The sequence below is a fragment of the Astatotilapia calliptera genome, chromosome 10 (assembly GCF_900246225.1).
Source record: "Astatotilapia calliptera chromosome 10, fAstCal1.2, whole genome shotgun sequence".
Lineage (NCBI taxonomy): Eukaryota > Metazoa > Chordata > Actinopteri > Cichliformes > Cichlidae > Astatotilapia > Astatotilapia calliptera.
In genome coordinates, this window is record NC_039311.1 from 1262496 (window position 1) to 1279203 (window position 16708).

The 16708-nt window shown below is 45.2% G+C and overlaps 1 protein-coding gene across 3 annotated transcripts in view; it reads left to right on the forward strand.

Annotated features, from left to right (window-relative positions):
* Positions 1–16135, forward strand: part of camkk1a (calcium/calmodulin-dependent protein kinase kinase 1, alpha a) — a 51094-nt gene extending 34959 nt beyond the window's left edge. For 2 of the 3 annotated variants that reach the window (XM_026182292.1, XM_026182293.1), the window contains 11 exons: positions 1027–1063; positions 1375–1396; positions 4458–4546; positions 6034–6233; positions 7573–7626; positions 7857–7930; positions 9346–9433; positions 10778–10906; positions 11752–11855; positions 13432–13479; positions 13832–16135. In XM_026182292.1, the coding sequence (XP_026038077.1) occupies positions 1027–1063; positions 1375–1396; positions 4458–4546; positions 6034–6233; positions 7573–7626; positions 7857–7930; positions 9346–9433; positions 10778–10906; positions 11752–11855; positions 13432–13479; positions 13832–13904 (918 nt within the window). In that variant the 3' untranslated portion in view covers positions 13905–16135. The remainder of the gene's footprint in view (positions 1–1026; positions 1064–1374; positions 1397–4457; positions 4547–6033; positions 6234–7572; positions 7627–7856; positions 7931–9345; positions 9434–10777; positions 10907–11751; positions 11856–13431; positions 13480–13831) is intronic. The other variant, XM_026182294.1, reaches the window with a different exon arrangement.
* The last annotated feature ends 573 nt before the right edge of the window (positions 16136–16708 follow it).

Genomic DNA, 16708 nt, shown 5'->3' on the forward strand with positions numbered 1-16708 from the left:
CATCCCCGTGCCTCTGAAGCCTGTACTGCTGCCACCACTGAGCTCTCGTTATGTTGCTAATAGAGTCAGTCAGCGATGTAAGAGGCAGGTACCGTGAAAGCTCTGTGGTGACGCGCAGTTTAATCTGGGAAAGAAAAGCGTCTGCTGAAGATGTTTCATCCCAGAAGCTTCTTCAGTTCTACTGATGAGCAACTGGTGGAAAGTCCCAGATTCAAACCCTGTGGGAGTGGCCCCCCCAGAGGGTCACGGACCCCCTATTGATCCTCTACGTAATCACACGAGCCAAGCTGTGAAACAGGTGTGGGTCACAATCAGCCAAGGTTTCACCAACCGTCTGCCATCTACAATCCACCCACTCACATCCTTCTGACCTCAGCGAATCAGGTGGCAGGGTGGGGCCAGGTTGGCTGATTGTGTGAAATGGAAGCATGTCAGAATAATGTTTTATTCTGGTGCTCGTGCAAATAGTTTAAAAAACATCATGTCTTCACGTATCGTTCTCAAACATGAACGAACCTCAGCGTAACATCTTCTTTGTCATCCACTCATCGTCTTTGAGCTCATTTGACATTTTGAAGGTGGACTAGTTTTCAAAGGCACGCGTTGTACCTGTGCTGTCTTGTACACAGCTCAACCTTAAAACACTTAAAAAAGGCTACACGGAGCATTGTTCCAAATTGTCATAAGAATAGTCAAATACAGCTTTTGCAGCGATGGCGGCCTCTGCCCGCGTTAATGCGTCCGTGGTGTTGTTCAGTAGAAAAGGTGTACGCAGCTTTTCAGTCAGCCTGTGTACCTGGTGAAGCGTCGACTGCACAGATATCATTTTTGTGCAAATGACGCTGAGCCACTGTTTTAAATTGTAACTCCTCAACCTGCTGACTGCCGAGAGTTGCAGGAAGCTTTTATGGTAGCAGACGAGTTGTGCAGTGAGTCAGTGAATGCACGCTGTCAGCTCTTTAAATGAAAGCACTGAATGTTTTTATGTTGCTCACCATTTACGCTGACTGTGTTTTGATGCTGCAGGTGCTGGATGATCCATCGGAGGACAACCTTCACATGGGTATGCACGTCTTTGTTTTATGTGTCCAGATACTTTTGCTCTGTTCTTGCCCTGTGTCTGTAAGCCTGTGGCGTTCGATGCGTATGGCGCCGACAAGTGTACGTGTCATTTATTCAGAGATGGTCGTTTCCCTGCAGACCTGCTTAGGGCTGGCGCGTTATGCAGAAGCTCTCCATCAGCAGTGCTGCAGTCAGGCTGTAGAGTAATACGCAGCCTGGTGGCAGCAGCGGTCACAAACAGGCCGAATGAACAAAAGAATGAAATATTTGGTCTCACGTGTTCGTGTTTCCTTCTCTCCCTGTTTCTGACAGTGTTTGAGCTGATGCGTAAGGGGTGAGTAGAGAACCCGTCCTTCTGTCTCTAAATAATTTAAGGCTCACCCACCCACCTTCTCCTCCTCATTTCTCCACCCTTCATCCCTGCCTCGATCACTGCTGCGCTCTTCTTTCATTACTCTGAGCCGTACGGCCGTTTGTTCCACCTCAGGCTTCAAAGGGATTCGTCATTTTCTTGGGTTTTCAGTTCTTGGCGCTGAAAGCGTTTCACATCCTCATGCATGAGCCGCTCCTTGCTACAGTGCTAAAGACATTATGATGCACAACCTTTTGCTGTTATAACCAAATTGGAGATGAAGGGGACGGCTGGTATCATCCACATGTGCACGTCCTTCTCAAAAAAACTAGCATATTGTGATAAAGTGCATTATTTCCTGTAATGTACTGATAAACATTAGACTTTCACATATTTTAGATTCATTACACACACCTGAAGTAGTTCAAGCCTGTCATTGTTTTAATATTGATGGTTTTGGCATACAGCTCATGAAAACCCAAAATTCTTATCTCAAAAGATTAGCATATTTCATCCGACCAATAAAAGAAAAGTGTTTTAATACAAAAAGAGTCAACCTTCAAATAATTATGTTCAGTTATGCACTCGATGCTTGATCAGGAATCCTTTTGCAGAGATGACTGCTTCAGTGCGGCGTGGCATGGAGGCAACCAGCCTGTGGCACTGCTGAGGTGTTATGGAGGCCCAGGATGCTTCGATAGCGGCCTTAAGCTCATCCAGAGTGTCGGGACTTGCGTCTCAACTTTCTCTTCACAATATCCCACAGATGCTCTATGGGGTTCAGGTCAGGAGAGCTGGCAGGCCAATTGAGCACAGTAATACCATGGTCAGTAAACCAGTTACCAGGGGTTCTGGCCCTGTGAGCAGGTGCCAGGTCGTGCTGCAAAATGAAATCTTCATCTCCATAAAGCTTTTCAGCAGATGGAAGCATGAAGTGCTCCAAAATCTCCTGATAGCTGCATTGACCCTGCCCTTGATAAAACACAGTGGACCAACACCAGCAGCTGACATGGCACCCAGACCATCACTGACTGTGGGTACTTGACACTGGACTTCAGGCATTTCCCTCGCCCCAGTCTTCCTCCAGACTCTGGCACCTTGATTTCCGAATGACATGCAAAAGTTGCTTTCATCCGAAAACAGTACTTTGGACCACTGAGCAACAGTCCAGCGCTGCTTCTCTGTAGCCCAGGTCAGGCGCTTCTGCCGCTGTTTCTGGTTCAAATGCGGCACCTGTAGCCCATTTCCTGCACACGCCTGTACACGGTGGCTCTGGATGTTTCTACTCCAGACTCAGTCCACTGCTTCCGCAGGTCCCCCAAGGTCTGGAATCGGTCCTTCTCCACAATCTTCCTCAGGGTCCGGTCACCTCTTCTCGTTGTGCAGCGTCTTCTGCCACACTTTTTCCTTCCCACAGACTTCCCACTGAGGTGCCTTGATACAGCACTCTGGGAACAGCGTATTCGTTCAGCAATTTCTTTCTGTGTCTTACTCTTGAGGGTGTCAGTGATGGCCTTCTGGACAGCAGTGAGTCTTAGCCATGATTGGGGTTTTGAGTAATGAACCAGGCTGGGAGTTTTTAAAGGCCTCAGGAATCTTTTGCAGGTGTTTAGAGTTCGTTGATTCAGATGGTTAGGTTAATAGCTCGTTTAGAGAACCTTTTCATGATATGCTCATTTTTTGAGATAAGAATTTTGGGTTTTCATGAGCTGTATGCCAAAACCATCAATATTAAAACAATGAAAGGCTTGAACTACTTCAGGTGTGTGTAATGGATCTAAAATATATGAAAGTCTAATGTTTATCAGTACATTACAGGAAATAATGCACTTTATCACAATATGCTAATGTTTTGAGAAGGACGTGTATGCGTAAATAACTTTATCCTTTTCATATGAAGCTGTTTTAAAGGATGGATTTGCTCTCTTACTGCCTCTGAGTCGGCTGCTGTTAGCGTGAGCGTCGGGCAGCTTGATGTTCACTTCATAGAGCTTACAGTCACGCTGTTATCTTTGCTGTAACAGCTCGTTTCACCCATGCAGTCACTGCTTTGCTGCTCTGACATGAAGCTGCATTTAAAAGCCTGAGCAAATGAACTGTAAGCAGAACAAACACGGCAGCAGCCGCTCTGTGTGAAAGCGTCATGCTGCTGGTAATGTTCATAATTTGGTGCTGCAAAGCGTCACCTCCTCATTAACAGCTCTGAGTAACACGTGGAGACTGGTGTGCAGCTTTAGACACACAGAGGGTTTTTAAAAGCATCCAAAAAGAGAGCACAGACACTCACACACAAAAGTACAATGACATTTGTGAATGTGTTTTCCCACACACATCAGTCATTAATGAGCAAAAATGATATTATGATGTATTTGTAAGGAACAAAGTCATTTAAAAGTATTTGTTGACGTCTGTTTCATTCATTGGAGACAAAGAGGCAGAAAGATTTAAACGTTTGGTGAAGGCAGAAGATGTTTGATCAGATCTGTGATTATTACACAGAAGAGTCAGCTGTTGCTTTGTTGTTTAAATTGGTTTTTAAAAATATGGATGATGCTCAAAGATAACGTTGGTTCTTCACATGTGAAGGATTTAAATGGATCCTCTGTGGAGATGTCAACCAGCCCTTTCACAGATTTGTTCCTTATAAATGTGCAGTTTGAGATGGGATGAATGTGAATTCAAACTTAGTGATAATAAATGTTTATAGAGATATCTGTCTGTATGCGGTGTTATCCATCGGTATCAGTGCGTGATGGAATACGGAGCGCGACGCAGGAAAATGCTGGGATGGTTGGGATGATGTGGCTCCCAGCACCGTCTGCAGCGTCACAGCGTTGTTGAAATTACAGCGAGGGCTTCGTTCGTGTCCTCGTGTGTAACTTGCTGTCATCCAATCAGACGCGTAGCTGCCTGCTGCTGAGCGTCGGAGCTTAAATCACATTTAGAGTCAACAGCACAGCTACCAGTGAAACAACTGTTACACATAATCTGCACATTTGTCTGTCACGCTGCCTGTGTTGTGTGTGTCTGCGTGGATTTGCAGCCCAGTGATGGAGGTGCCCACAGACAGTCCTTTATCAGAAGAGCAAGCTCGCTTATACTTCAGAGACATCATCCTGGGTATCGAATACTGTAAGTACCACGCACCCTCACAAAGTGACTAAAAGATTCAAAGCAGTCATTTTAGCGCCGTGTGAGATTGGCGACCTGTCCAGCTCTGCCTCTCGCCCTGTCGCAGCAGCCCCTCTCCATCTTTGAGCCTCCGTCACTATCCAGCTTCTATTAAACGATACAGCTTTGCCCGTGCCCAGGCCTCGTGTGTTGCAGGTGATTAATTTCAGCAGGCGATGATCTTAATCGTTTAGGAGCAGTGCCGTGTCATCCTGAGCTCCATGGTGGTAACAATGGGACAAAATGGAAAAGTACAGTCACCAGTAAAGCCCAGTCACCCAGTGCTAATGAAGCAGGTTCCTCTGATCACACAGCTGTTTGCTAAGCATTAGGGTTTGTTCCCACTTTAAGTAATGATGGATTTCAAAAGTCCAAATTGTTCCAATTACAGATCAGTTCAACCTGCTTCTGCTGATTATTTCCATTTTTTAAACCTTATAATTAAAACCTGCGTTTGAAAGGAAAAGCTCTTCCCGTCACCATGTTCAGCTGACAGTTATAATTACTCGTTAGTGTTCATGTTGACATTTAATTACAAGTAATATTGAAACATTGTTTCAGTACCTAAAATACCTAATGGTTGTTTTTTTGCAAATCCTGAGGTGGAACTTTGGAAACTGATGAAAGAATAATTATAATGAGCTCATATGTAACACTTTGTTCTGTTGTGTGTCAGTGTCTGTTTCTCTCTTTATGTCTACAATGTAACGTAGCATTTCTTCTACATGATCCCAGCTGTATTTTAGTGTGTTCACGGTTGGCAACAAGTAACATTAAAAGAAGTCAAACGGAGCGAAATTCATTGGAACCAGCTGCTGTGGTGAAATCGTTCACCAAACAATATTTGTTCAAATGCAATATTTACAATTTGTGCTCATGTTTGTTTGTTTGTTTGTTGTTATTTTTGTTTGCTTTACATTGCATCCACCATGGCAGGCGTTTACACCGCCATCCAACCAGTGAAAGGTCACTGGTTCCTCTTTGAGCTTGAGCCACATAATATAATATTAACCTTTATAATGCAATGCTTTGTTAAAGATTGAAATAATTCCCAACAATTTTGGCTTGTTCTCGAATTTGGGAACCTCCCATTTGCTGAGAGTATTTATTTTCCTCCAGTTTGAACACCAATCAGGACGCAGGCTGAAGAAGCGCAGCTCTACCCTCATAATGACACAATCACCACAGTCTGGGCTTTGTTCTTCCCCATGAAGACGACATTTCACCACCTGCCCTCTGCCCTAATGACATGTTCTCAAACCTCGGTGTATACGAGTAAAGATGCGACCTGAGGATCCTCAGGCTGCGTTCCGGGTTCTGCGTTTTTCCAAGGATAGTTCCAGTTTGTGTTTAGAAGCTGGAAATATTCCAGAAAACAGAAATAAGCTTCCACGTGTCCAAAGGGGAAACTTGCGCTCTCTTCTTTGTGTTTTCTTTTTTTATCCCAGTGCACTACCAGAAGATTGTCCACCGCGACATCAAACCCTCTAACTTGTTACTCGGGGACGATGGCCATGTGAAGATAGCAGACTTTGGAGTCAGCAACCAGTTTGAGGGCAACGACGCTTTGCTGTCCAGCACTGCTGGCACTCCGGCTTTCATGGCACCAGAGACGCTGTCAGATGCGCGAAAGAGCTTCAGTGGAAAAGTGAGTGAACTCGATGAACATGAAGAGAGTTTAAAGTGTAGTGTTTGATGTGACCCAAACTGAAAACGCTGAACCCGAGCCTCCAACTCCAAATGACAGCTGCTGAGCTACAATGAGTTTCTGGCGTTTAGCCGGCCCAAGAACAAGGAAGTGATCGACACCGGGATAACGACAGTGGTCTTGTGTTCAGTTTCCATCGAATGAATCAGAAATGTTTCACCTTGTTATTTCCACAGTTAGACGATGAGCAGTTCTGTCTATAGCAGATAAGCTTCCATCTTTTTTATCGTGATGAGGCTGAATATAACGCACAGCCGCTGATTGGACAAACCACACACTGTATATCAGCACAAAGGCCTCACGCCAACATGAGGACCTGACACTTGTTGGTGATCCCACGCACAGCAGCAGCAAATCAAACCGAGTCCAGAGTCCAGACCTGAACCCGGCTGAGGTGGTGCGGCGGGATCTAAGAAACTGATGAAGCCAAACAGAAAACTCAACATTTGTTTTGGTTTAATGACATTGTGTGTTTTTTATTATGTTCTCATACGAGAAACCTTAAAATTGTAGAGGGTGGACACTTTATGAGACACTGCCAGTCCTTTAGAGATTTGTATAATAGTACTTTGATGGTCCTGATTGTTGCCGTAGTCCTTATTTCGGTGAAATAAGCCAATTGTTTTTAACGTAAGTAGCAGGTGGATGTGAACGTCCACACGCTGGAGCTGCTGCAGGGAGGGGTTAAGACATCAACATCACCAAATCGTCCCTTTTCTCCCCTCAACCCTCCATCACAGACTTTGTCAGGTTATATTCTGCGGTTGTCTGAAAGGACAGACTGGTGGATTCACTCAGACGCTGACCATGAACGAGGGGCCGGAGCAGCTGATTACAGACAGAAGCCATCAGGGTGTAAGAGTCACCGGAGTGCCTCCGTCTGCTGTTTGGGGGTTTAGAGCATTTTAAGAGATGCACTTCTAGTTTCTGCCTGATGACTCGGCCTCTGTAAAGATGTGATTTGGCCAAACTGTTTTCAGAGGATGTGCAAATCAGCAGACAGGATGCTTCATGTCACATCTGCAGCAGTGTGGCTGAGATATTGCACAGGTTCAGAGGGCTGCTTTAATCATCCGTATCTATCAGGGATCACAAACAGATCCGAGCTACAGGGAGCGAGGGGTGGGGGGCACATGTGCCGCTGCTATGTCATCACACAAATTCATCTTCAGGGTATCTGACAGTAGCTGCCCCCAAACAATAACCTTAAAACGACTCTTGTCCTCTACATGTTTCCCATTTATCTGAATATAATGTCACTGCTGGAACTGTCTTACAGGCGCTGGATGTTTGGGCCATGGGGGTTACCCTCTACTGCTTCGTCTTTGGAAAGGTAAATGTGACGTCTGCCCCACAAGTCTTCGTTTAAAAGCATAGAAGAATGTGGGAGCGCAGTTTTGAAACAGCAGCTTTCTCGTGCTGTCGTTGAATGTAATGAATCCAAGCGGCCGATTGCTGCTGTTGTTCGTCTCGGTCGTCTTTTCTGATATTGGCCCGGTGCAGCAGTCATCGTGCATGTGTGTTCTTGTGGTTTTCACCTCCTTTCTTCTGCTCTTCCTGCAGTGTCCCTTCATTGACGAGTACATACTGGCGTTGCATAATAAGATAAGGACCAAGCCTGTAGAATTCCCAGAAACGTAAGTTTCCACTTTATTGAAATGGACAGTCATCATCTTCACTTTAGTTATCCTTCGTCTGCAACGCGGTCACGAAAACGTCTTCTTCTGTTCTTTTTCCCCAAAAAGCTTGGCAGGATGAACGTCACCAACATGTGAATCAAAACGAGCTGAAAAAGCAAACGGAGGCTTCAGTAGCTACATGAATACAAGGTCAAAGAAAAGCTGGCAGGCCTGCTCACTGTAGGGGAATATCATAGAGCGAATAAAAGACAGATGTTAGGCAGTGGTGGAGGAGGACACGCTGAGAAGGGAGAAGAAGTGAAGAAGGGCGGTGTGAGGACAGGGCTCAGTGTTGGTGTTGGACTGTGCCTTCCAACAGCCGCGTTCATTAAATCCACACATATCTGTTCTATTCCAACAGAATGTAGCAGATTATTGTTAGCTAAAGCTACTTAGTATCGTGCGTACCTTCCTTTTTTAAATTTGTGTGTGTCATAAACGGTGGAGCATGCACGTCACGCACCGCGGCCTCCATCTCTTTTTTAAGCGTCTGTGGCATAAAGACAATAAAATGCAATTAGTGAAAAAGTCTCATCATTTATTCATCTGAACACTTGAGTACATATTTTTGGCTAACTGCTTCTAGCATTAATCCAAGCTGACTATATATTTTAACAGTTTAGCCCTTTTGGCTAGCTAGTGCACTTTACCAGCTGCTGCTTGTGTCAGCTGGTTACTTCTAGCTGCTAATTTATTTTTAACTAAATGTGGTATTTTTGTGTTGTGGCTGATCAAATATAAATATAATTATGTCTGTTTGTCTATATGACATTACTGGCATGCAGTAAGCCTCCCTTTCAGTTACAGTCACCCCCTCAAACAACAGCCAAAGCTGCCTGAAGGAAAAAGTCTTCATACAAATACAGACCATTTACCGTTTTCAGGGCTGCTTATAAATTTCTTTCACTTAATAGAAAAGCCTTTTTTTTTTCTAAGAGCGGTTTGGAATATGTGGGAGGAGTTAAGTGAGCATTTCTTACAAAGAGCAGAAATGACAGCTCTGTTACACAAAGGGGCCAAAATGTTTCTGCTGGCTTCACTTTGTCCAACATGTGACGACCTGTTGGCAGTTTAATGCCGAGCCTGTGTTTAGACTTCATGTGACCAAATCTTCCAGCGGTGAATAAAAGTTTTGATTCGTTTTTGGGGACGTTTTTTTCCCACAGCGAGTCCAAGAAATGAGTAAATGATCTTTTGCATGTTAACAAACACGGCTTGATACAGGAGACAGCAGAAAAGTCATAATTTCATGCTGTTCTTGTTGAGTGTGTCTCATGTTAAATACAATCATTCGATTTCCTCCTCAGGTAAACATGATGGAAACATGTGGGTCAGAAAACTTTTCCCAAATCGTCATTTTGTTTTTTCTTCAGGCCCAAAATCAGTGAAGAGCTGCAGAAGCTGATCTTGCAGATGTTGGATAAGAACCCCGACAGCAGGATCAGCATCCCAGAGATCAAGGTACCAAACTGATGGATGATAAGAAAACCAGCTCAGATTACTGTCCTTCAGCTTTAGCACCTTCTTCATACTTATAAAGCATCGCTGTGATTTTCTCACTGCTGATTAACACATGAGATTGTGACCTCGCTGTGTTCCTACAGAGTAGTTCTTAGACAAACTGAGTGTGTATTAGTGCCGTGGATGGTCCACAATCATGGCCCGATCACATTCCCACGCCCCACTGTGTCTCCATCACACAATCTAGTCATGAGTCATGTGACTCTTTTTCTGTGTGTTCGTGGAGATATGGAGGCTCTCGGGCGTCGTGCACGTCCTCGTGCACAAACACACGATGACTCAAAAACCAAAAAAAGCATTTTTATTGTGACCTTGCACACAGCGTTGGCTCACCTCGTATTTTAAAAAGAAGAGGCTTGAATATTTCCTGTTAATGCAGCTGTTGCAGTCGCATGTGTCGTGTGAGATTTGCATTACCTCGGAAAGTCGGATAAATCTGGGACAACCTGGCATGTGCATCTGCCTGCAGAGCTGTCAGCTGTGAGCCTTCAGCAGAGTCAAAGGAGCTCTGAGTGCAAACAAAGCAGGCCATCCTTGGGCTGCTGGAATCAACTGACAATCGGAGACAAACATGCGGTGAGCTCAGCTGCAGAACGGTGTAGTAAACAAAGTGCCGTCATATCCAGTCAAAGGCTGATTCAACAGTATCTAATTACAAAGGCTGTAATCAGCCTGAAGAAAAGAGGCTTAAATATACAAATACACAGGCGTGACACGGGTATCTGAAGCACAGCAGAGGCATCACATGTTCCCATTGGGTCACTAATGTTTGCTAATGTTTGACAGAAAGAGCCTGTTTCATTCGGCACATTTAATCAGCTTATATTTATATTCAACTTTTGTAACTGTCTAAATGTTTGGCACACAGTTGGAGAACTTGGCTTTCTTGCACCTCCAACATGGAAAAAGGGAAATGCAGAGCAAATCCATCCCGCCCTCTCTGCAGCCCACAGAGGGTCTCGTTGCGTGAAGTGGGAAATGCGCAGCAGTGATTGGTCAGTGAATGTCACTTAGGTCACACTGATGCCTTGAATCACCTACGACGTCTTACCATGTTGGTTCTTGCAGAGTAACACTTGTAATCAGTACTGAGGACTGTAATCTGAGGACCGCGCAGCCTGAAACAAACCTTCCTGTAAACGTAGGAAAGCTCGCGTTTGCCATTAAATCATTGCTTGGACACAAGCTGGTAAACTGACTGTATTTACTGCTGTGCGTTTCTGTGAACCTCTGGGTGTCAAGTTATGAAAGTGCCCTATTTCACTGCGGTCCATGCCCTTTCAGATGGACCCGTGGGTGACCCAGGGAGGTGCTGACCCCCTGCCTCTGGAGGAGGACCACTGCTCTGTGGTGGAGGTGACAGAGGAGGACATCCAGAACTCCGTCAAATTCGTTCCCAGCCTCTCTGCAGTGGTAAGAAACACAGAGTGTCCTCCGTTTATCAAACTGCTGCGTGCAGCAGCACTCAGACTAGCTGCTCTTAACAACCACAGCCTTCTGTCTGTTAACCAAAGATGTGACAAAGCGCAGCCAGACAGAGGGGCGGGGTTTCATCACTGTTCAACCATAAAAGAGCCAAATGAATGCATTTGAATGTCTCCATTATGTGTCTCCTTAAATGCACTAATGTTGCATTCATTTGAAAGCAAGCTCACATAATAAGCTGTGCAATCACTGCAGACCCTCAGCCTGGGCTTCTGTTAACTGTGTTGGACATTATTAGTCTAACGAAATGAATTGAATTAGGGAAGCTGAGGACGGTATACTGCACACCAAGACCAGAGTCAACACAGAATAAGTGAGAAGTTTTCCAGTTTAAAAAAAGCTCATTACAGCAGCAGGTTACGTTATATGTATACAGTTACAGCAGTAACACAAAGTCCTCTATGAGCAAGCACTCGGTAACAGTGGGAGGGAAAAACTCCCTGTTAACAGGAAGAAGAGGCAAGACGAGACACGCTGGGCAGGAGAGCCAGAGATTAACAACGAATGATTAAATGCAGAGCGGCGAATAAACAGAGAGTGAAGACGAAACACTCAGTGCATCATGGGAAACCCCAGCAGATTAGGCCTGTTGAAGAATGAAGATCACCTGATACGTCGCCACAACATTAGTAACAATATTAGAGGAACATTGTAACCACTTGTCTGCTCCACATGTTGAGAACAGTGTTTCCCCCTGCATGTCTGTAACAGTACGGCGCCCCCTGCGCCCCCTCTCATGTAACTCGTGTTCGTCCCGTGTTTGTCTGTTTCAGATCTTGGTAAAGGCCATGCTGAGAAAGCGCTCCTTCAGTAACCCCTTTGAGTGCCCAAGCCGGCGGGAGGAGAGGTCCATGTCTGCACCTGGTAGTCTGCTCATGTAAGAGTTCAGCTTCCTGATTGTCTGCAGCTCAGTACTTGCTTATCTTGTCTTTGAAGACGATCTTTTTGCTTGAGATTCTAACGTAGATCTTTTCTCCACACCTGTCTCCTTCTTCTTCAGGTTAAATAGCGCTCATTTTTTGCAGCAGCAGCTGCTGCTTCCTTGTGTTGCCATAGCATCATAATTCACTCTTTCATTGTATGCAGTGGAGCTTACAGCTTGTATAAGTGTTTCTTTGTGTGTTGCTTTTAGCTCTCAAGACTAGAAGGACTCAGCGTGACGCAGAATGAGCTAGTGCCTCAGGCTGAGCTTGATTTGTCAGTAACGTGGATTCAAAGTATCACAGGTGTCAGTGGCCAATCGGCTCGTCCCGTCCCCGCTGTGCATTTTCAACTTGTATAGCCGAAAACAAACAGGCGCACGCACAGCTGTTAGCAGGTGTGTCGTGGGCACCGTGGGACTGTCTTCTGATGATGAACATGCTGCTGCTCGTGGACCGTTACACGCTCGGCCGTCAGAGGTGGAGGTGTTTTCACAGCATATGGATGTTTGAATAATACTGCCCCCTGCTGCACAGTGGAAATCCAACTATATGGCTATCATAGAGTAATGAATACAATTCTGAGTGAGTACAATATGTTTATGTAAAGATGTCAGATATTATTTTATAAACATATGGACACATAACCAAAAACCACTGGAAAGCTCTGAGAGCCTTGATTTCCTCCACGTCAAAGTCCAAGTGGAGCAGAGCTGGTGGGATATTTTTCTCCTTTGATGAGGGGAAGCAAATGAATGCTAACGGCTAATGTGACTGACAGATGCTACCAGTGCCAGACGCTTTTTTTCACCAGGATTTGTGGGGGAAAGATGACGTAGCCGCTATTATATGTTGTCCTATTTTGATGAAACATCACAGGTGGCAGCTTCTTGTGTCCATGGTGACTGTATCCAGGGAAGCTCTGCTGACTCAGCAAAGATTTGAGTTTCTCGCTAAGCTACAGTTTCTCAGGCTGGAATTCAACTAGAAAATTTCCGGCCTGCATGTTTGAAATTGAATGCACCATTAACACCAGTGTTCCCATGCAGCCCACCAAAGTATATTTGGAGACAAATTTTCCCCTTTCTTTCATCCAGGAAAAAAAGAAGTTCATCAACAGCCAGTTTGAGTGGAAAGTCCCGTCGCTTTATTTTGAAAGTTCTGCTGCAGCTAAACCCAGCCTTTTGTGGCTCGTGCTTGTCTATCAGGGTCATTGTATTGACAGTTGTCAGTATCATTGAGCTGCTGCGCTGAGCTGCAGCTGCAGACAAAAGTCCTTTTGCTCTGGTTATCGGCGCATCCTGAGTCAGAGTGCGGTTTTCAGATTCAGCCACAGGGAGGCCTTTAAAAATGTGTTATTTACTTTGCAATGCTACGATACAAATGAAACTCTGAGGTGTGTGATCATTTTTGAAAGATGCTAAAAGTGCAGCTGGACCCTACGTGGTGGGGAGGCGGGTTTCCTCCCACGGGCCTGCGTTCCTTTGTCCTCTCATATGTGACTTGTCCATCTTCTCTCCCACTTTGCTGCAGGGACTCGTGGCCCTTCCGGCCCTCTTTTAAACTTCAGCCCTCACTCAGGTAACACTTTGTGCGAAGCAGTCCGGCCTCTGTCTGTCCCACATCCTCCAGCCGCTGCTCCATCATCATTTTCGATCCTTAAACTTGTGCTTGTCCACATCACGAGATGTGATGGCAGAGCAGCCTTCCCCTGCTGTCGTGTCCCTGCTGCTGTCATTTAAAAGCCATCCTACGTCCATAAAGCCTTCTGTGTGTTTTTGATATTCATCATGCATCAACAACATCCAGACCTTCTCTAATTAGCAGGCTTGGTAGTGTCAGCATTTAGATAATTCCCTCTCTGCTGCTGTCCAACCTCGAATGATCATAAGAGCTGTGACCCGTGTTTGTGGTTTTTCTTGTCTCTTTTTAGAAAGGCCAGCACGGGCGATGGACCCAGAGAAGGAGAGCTGGAGGACCTGCATGAAGATGAGCCCTCCTCTTGAGTCCCAGCGACCCTCCTGCGTGCGCAGCGTCCTCTTTATATCCACTTACGCCTTCATTCACACCTCAAAGTGGTCACACAGTGCAAACGTATCATTCTGCACCTGAAACACAAAAACTCGAGGTTTTTTGTTTTGTTTTTTGGGGAGAAGTTTGTCATGTGACGTACACGCTTGCTTCTGCGCTGTGGAGCTGTTTTATCCTCAGCCGATGTGAGGAACACGAGCACGTCTGTGGATCATCACCGGTTTATTTTGCTGGCCTGAAACTGTATTACAGGCAAAGACAGACGAGTTTTTCCCATTGTGCATGGCGAATATTTAGACCGCATCTTCAGCCCGTCTGCAGCCACCTGACAGGAGGAAACAGACCTCAGCATGTAAAGGACACTGCACTGTCTCCTAAGTGAACTACGAGGCTTTCATTTCATCAGTCACTGTAATGTTGTACATACGTGTCTTGTGGTATCTGCTGTGTTATTGTGAAGACCCTTTAAGCATATCTGTGCCAACCTTTATTCTGAAGCAGGTGCTTCCTGCGCTGCCTTCAGACACCTCGATCGACTGCCTGGCAGTGATCGCAGGGTGACTGCGAGCTGTGTGTTAGTCTGTCCTTCACGCTGCTTCTCCTAATGCGTCGTCTGTGTCAGTCTGGTGGTTCTTGTTTCTTTGATGCTCTGCTGTTGGATGTGTTTGCGATCGGATGGGAAAAGTTTTTGGATGGTGAGAACGAATGTAGTGGAAAACTGATGTTACTCTGTATGTAAGCACTGTTCCAATTTATACGTTATTTATAATATTAATATATTGTAAAGTTCTTGGATGCAGAGCTGATTTTAAAGCATAAATAATCTGCATACAAATGAATCACTGAGTGCTTTGTAGAAGAAATCGAATCACGTTGTTCGTTATTATATTAAGGAGAAGCGTCTGTACCCAAATCATTTTAATGTGAAATGATGCATGCACCTTTACTCTCAGGAAACACTGACCTGCTCTCTTTTTAAACAGTCTGTCACCTGTGTTGAAGCGCATTCACAGAAGAGGAAAATAAGGAAACTGTGCTTCAGAGACAATCATCAAGGATCAGATACATTAGTGATCGTTTCCCCTTCAGCTCTGTCTAGTGGACCATGCAGAGCTGTCACTGCGGCGTCAGGCTGCTCCCACATAAAGCCATGAAGGAGCAGAAAATTCATCCAGAAGAGCTTCAGGCGGACTCTGGACAAAGAGCAGCAGACGGAGGAGGTGCTGGAGCAGGGCTGGTGTTTGTCCATCCGCAGCTGATGGTGTCGTGTTTTTGACTTCATGTTTTCATTTTGTTGTTGCTCTTGTTAATTTGAAGTTTTGGTGAGCTTTTAGAAAAGGACCGTGTGTTTGTGTTGGCACAACGTGTCAGTGCAGCCGCAAACTTCTCATTATAATAAATGGGAACACAGATAATGCACGCGCTGGCCACCGCAACATCACTGTTTCCTGTAAACGTTGACATCTGCTTACACAGTGAGGAGGAAGCAAAATATAAAGCATGGCTGTCCGTGAACACGGAGTTGTGTTCTCGTGATTTTCCATTTGATAACCTGTCAAAGTGCCAACAGTAGATGCTGACGATGGCCAGTGAATCAGCTGTGCACATGTGAACCCTCTACAAATGTGGGCGTGGTGGATAAAAGAAAGAGAGGCGTGTCCATTTAAAGGCGCTTGGTTTAACAACGTGTCCTGGTGTGTTACCCCTGTGGGGGGAGAGCTGGGGGAGCGCTCGGAGCAGCGTTGTCCTCTGGCTGGTTGATGCAGCTCGTTTCCTCCAGGGAAGGATGCTAGCTTAGGCTCGAGGCGTGCAAACGGGATTTCAGGCCGTGTTGTTTAGCCGGGGGACATGACGTCATAACTGCTGTGACGTCAGTCATAAACTTTATCATCATCCTGACGTTTTGATGTTCAGCTCTAAATGCTGCACACCTTTAATGAAGGCAACCAAAAATGTCACATGACGTCTTCTGTTTGACGTCACCTGTTTAAACGCTCGTCCTTCTGATTCTCGCGTTTTTATTCTGGGTGTTGTTGTGCTGGACGTTTGTGGGTCAAAGGTACTTTATTGTTGTCTTTACAGCTCTCGACCTTTAACCTGTGTTTTTGTTTATGTTCAAATTCTTGCACTTTTCCACTTAAGTATGTATAACGTCATTATTGTGAGTACGTTTAACACTACTTCGGCCATTAAACACTGTACAGTTTGTGTGTGTCCACCTGTGAAACACCGTATGTGCTTGTTGTCTAATCTCACTGCTGACAACATGCAAAATAGTGAAATACTGTGAAACTGTACGGAGGGGGCAGGTGTGCGCTCAGGACATTCTCACTGATCACTAAATATCACAACAACAATATTTAAACCGTGGGATTTTCCTCTGTGGCCATTTCACGGTGGAAACCCTGAACTCCAGCATAGATTAATCCCAAAATATGTCAGTTTGTTCATACGGGTCTATTTCTCCACCAGAGGTTTCCTTCCTTTTAGATGTTTTTCATCATTCAAAACCCTTGAATGATTTAAATGGCCATGAATCAAAGATCACCTGTGCGTGACCTTTGAAACCCTGCATAATTAGAGTATATCGGTTTAAACCAGGCGACCCTCCCGTGGATTGATCAGACCTGCTGCTGTTGCTGCAGTGACACAGAAGAAAAGTCAGTGGGTGTGGCATGACTCGTTTTATTGTGATTTCAGGTCATATTTAGATCCAAAGGACGGAGACTATGGTGGAGTCTGTACATAATATGAAATCCGGGACTATGTGACTCTCCTG